We start from the raw sequence: 991 nt of genomic DNA on the forward strand, positions 1-991 counted from the left end.
GGCAAGAAAAGCCACTTCCACCCTCCCCTCAGCAGGGCAGTTCCAGCTCCCTCTGAGGATGATTTTATTGCCTTTATTTTACCTCCAGTTTCTTGAGGAAGGCAAAGGCATTTTCTTGATTCCCTTTGATGTAGAAGCTGACAACCCCAGGACAGCCTGTACTCTGCTTCTTGAACACCTTGTGCTGGGGGTGGGAAGGCAGCYCTGGAATGGGGAGAGTTGGGAGAATTCCCAGTGAATTCCAGCACAGAGCTGGGCCAGCTCACCCTCACCTGGGGTGGGCACCCAGCTCCAGTCATGGAGCACCCAAAAACCCTCCCCTGGGATGCTCCCAGACACTGCCAACCCACCTGGGTAAATGACCTTCTCCACCCTGGGATGAGTTTCCAGGTATTCAGCCACAGCCAGGGCATTGTGGAAGTGCAGCTTCATCCGGATGGGCAGAGTCTTGATCCCGCGGGTGCACATGTAACAGTCAAAGGGGGAGGGCACAGCTCCCAAGCCTATGGGAGCAGAATTCCACAGAAATGTTGGAGCTTTGCATTCAGCAAAGCCAAACACATCCTCAGCCCTGGCATTTATAAAGTTAGAACATGTGGGAAGACACCCAAGGCAATCTCTGTTCCTCATCTCCCACATTGGGGAGCCAATTAATGAGCCCAATTAACCAGCTCAGGCCTCAAGGATGACATTCAGTGACACAATGCACCTTCACTGCCTCTGCTGAGGGCAGAATCCTGTACAGGAATTTATTCCTGACCATGGAGAGGCAGGAACATTGTTGGAATTGTCAGAGATAAGAAAATTCTGCATTGGGCACGCCCTGATGGGTGAGTGAGATCCAACCCCCAATAACTGCAGGTCCTGAAGCACTCAGGAAGTGGAGACCAATGTCTCTCCTTTTATTGGAGTTTTTTTATTGGAGATTTTTTAATTGAGCTTTTCCCAGTTCTGCCCATTGAAGTCACATTCCCAGGCAGATTTCCCACTC

General features: G+C 50.9%; 1 protein-coding gene across 1 annotated transcript in view; it reads right to left on the reverse strand.

Annotated features, from left to right (window-relative positions):
• Positions 1-17: 17 nt before the first annotated feature.
• The window catches only part of CTH (cystathionine gamma-lyase), a 5,444-nt gene continuing 4,470 nt past the window's right edge, over positions 18-991 (reverse strand). Inside the window, exons 3-4 of the mRNA XM_057388874.1 lie at positions 351-664; positions 18-204 (exon numbers count right to left, since the gene is read on the reverse strand). Coding sequence (XP_057244857.1) covers positions 74-204; positions 351-664 — 445 coding nt within the window. The 3' untranslated portion in view covers positions 18-73. The remainder of the gene's footprint in view (positions 205-350; positions 665-991) is intronic.

The sequence above is a fragment of the Malurus melanocephalus genome, unplaced genomic scaffold, assembly GCF_030028575.1.
Source record: "Malurus melanocephalus ecotype Western Australia unplaced genomic scaffold, MMel_1.1 scaffold_2658, whole genome shotgun sequence".
In the NCBI taxonomy this organism is placed as follows: Eukaryota; Metazoa; Chordata; class Aves; order Passeriformes; family Maluridae; genus Malurus; species Malurus melanocephalus.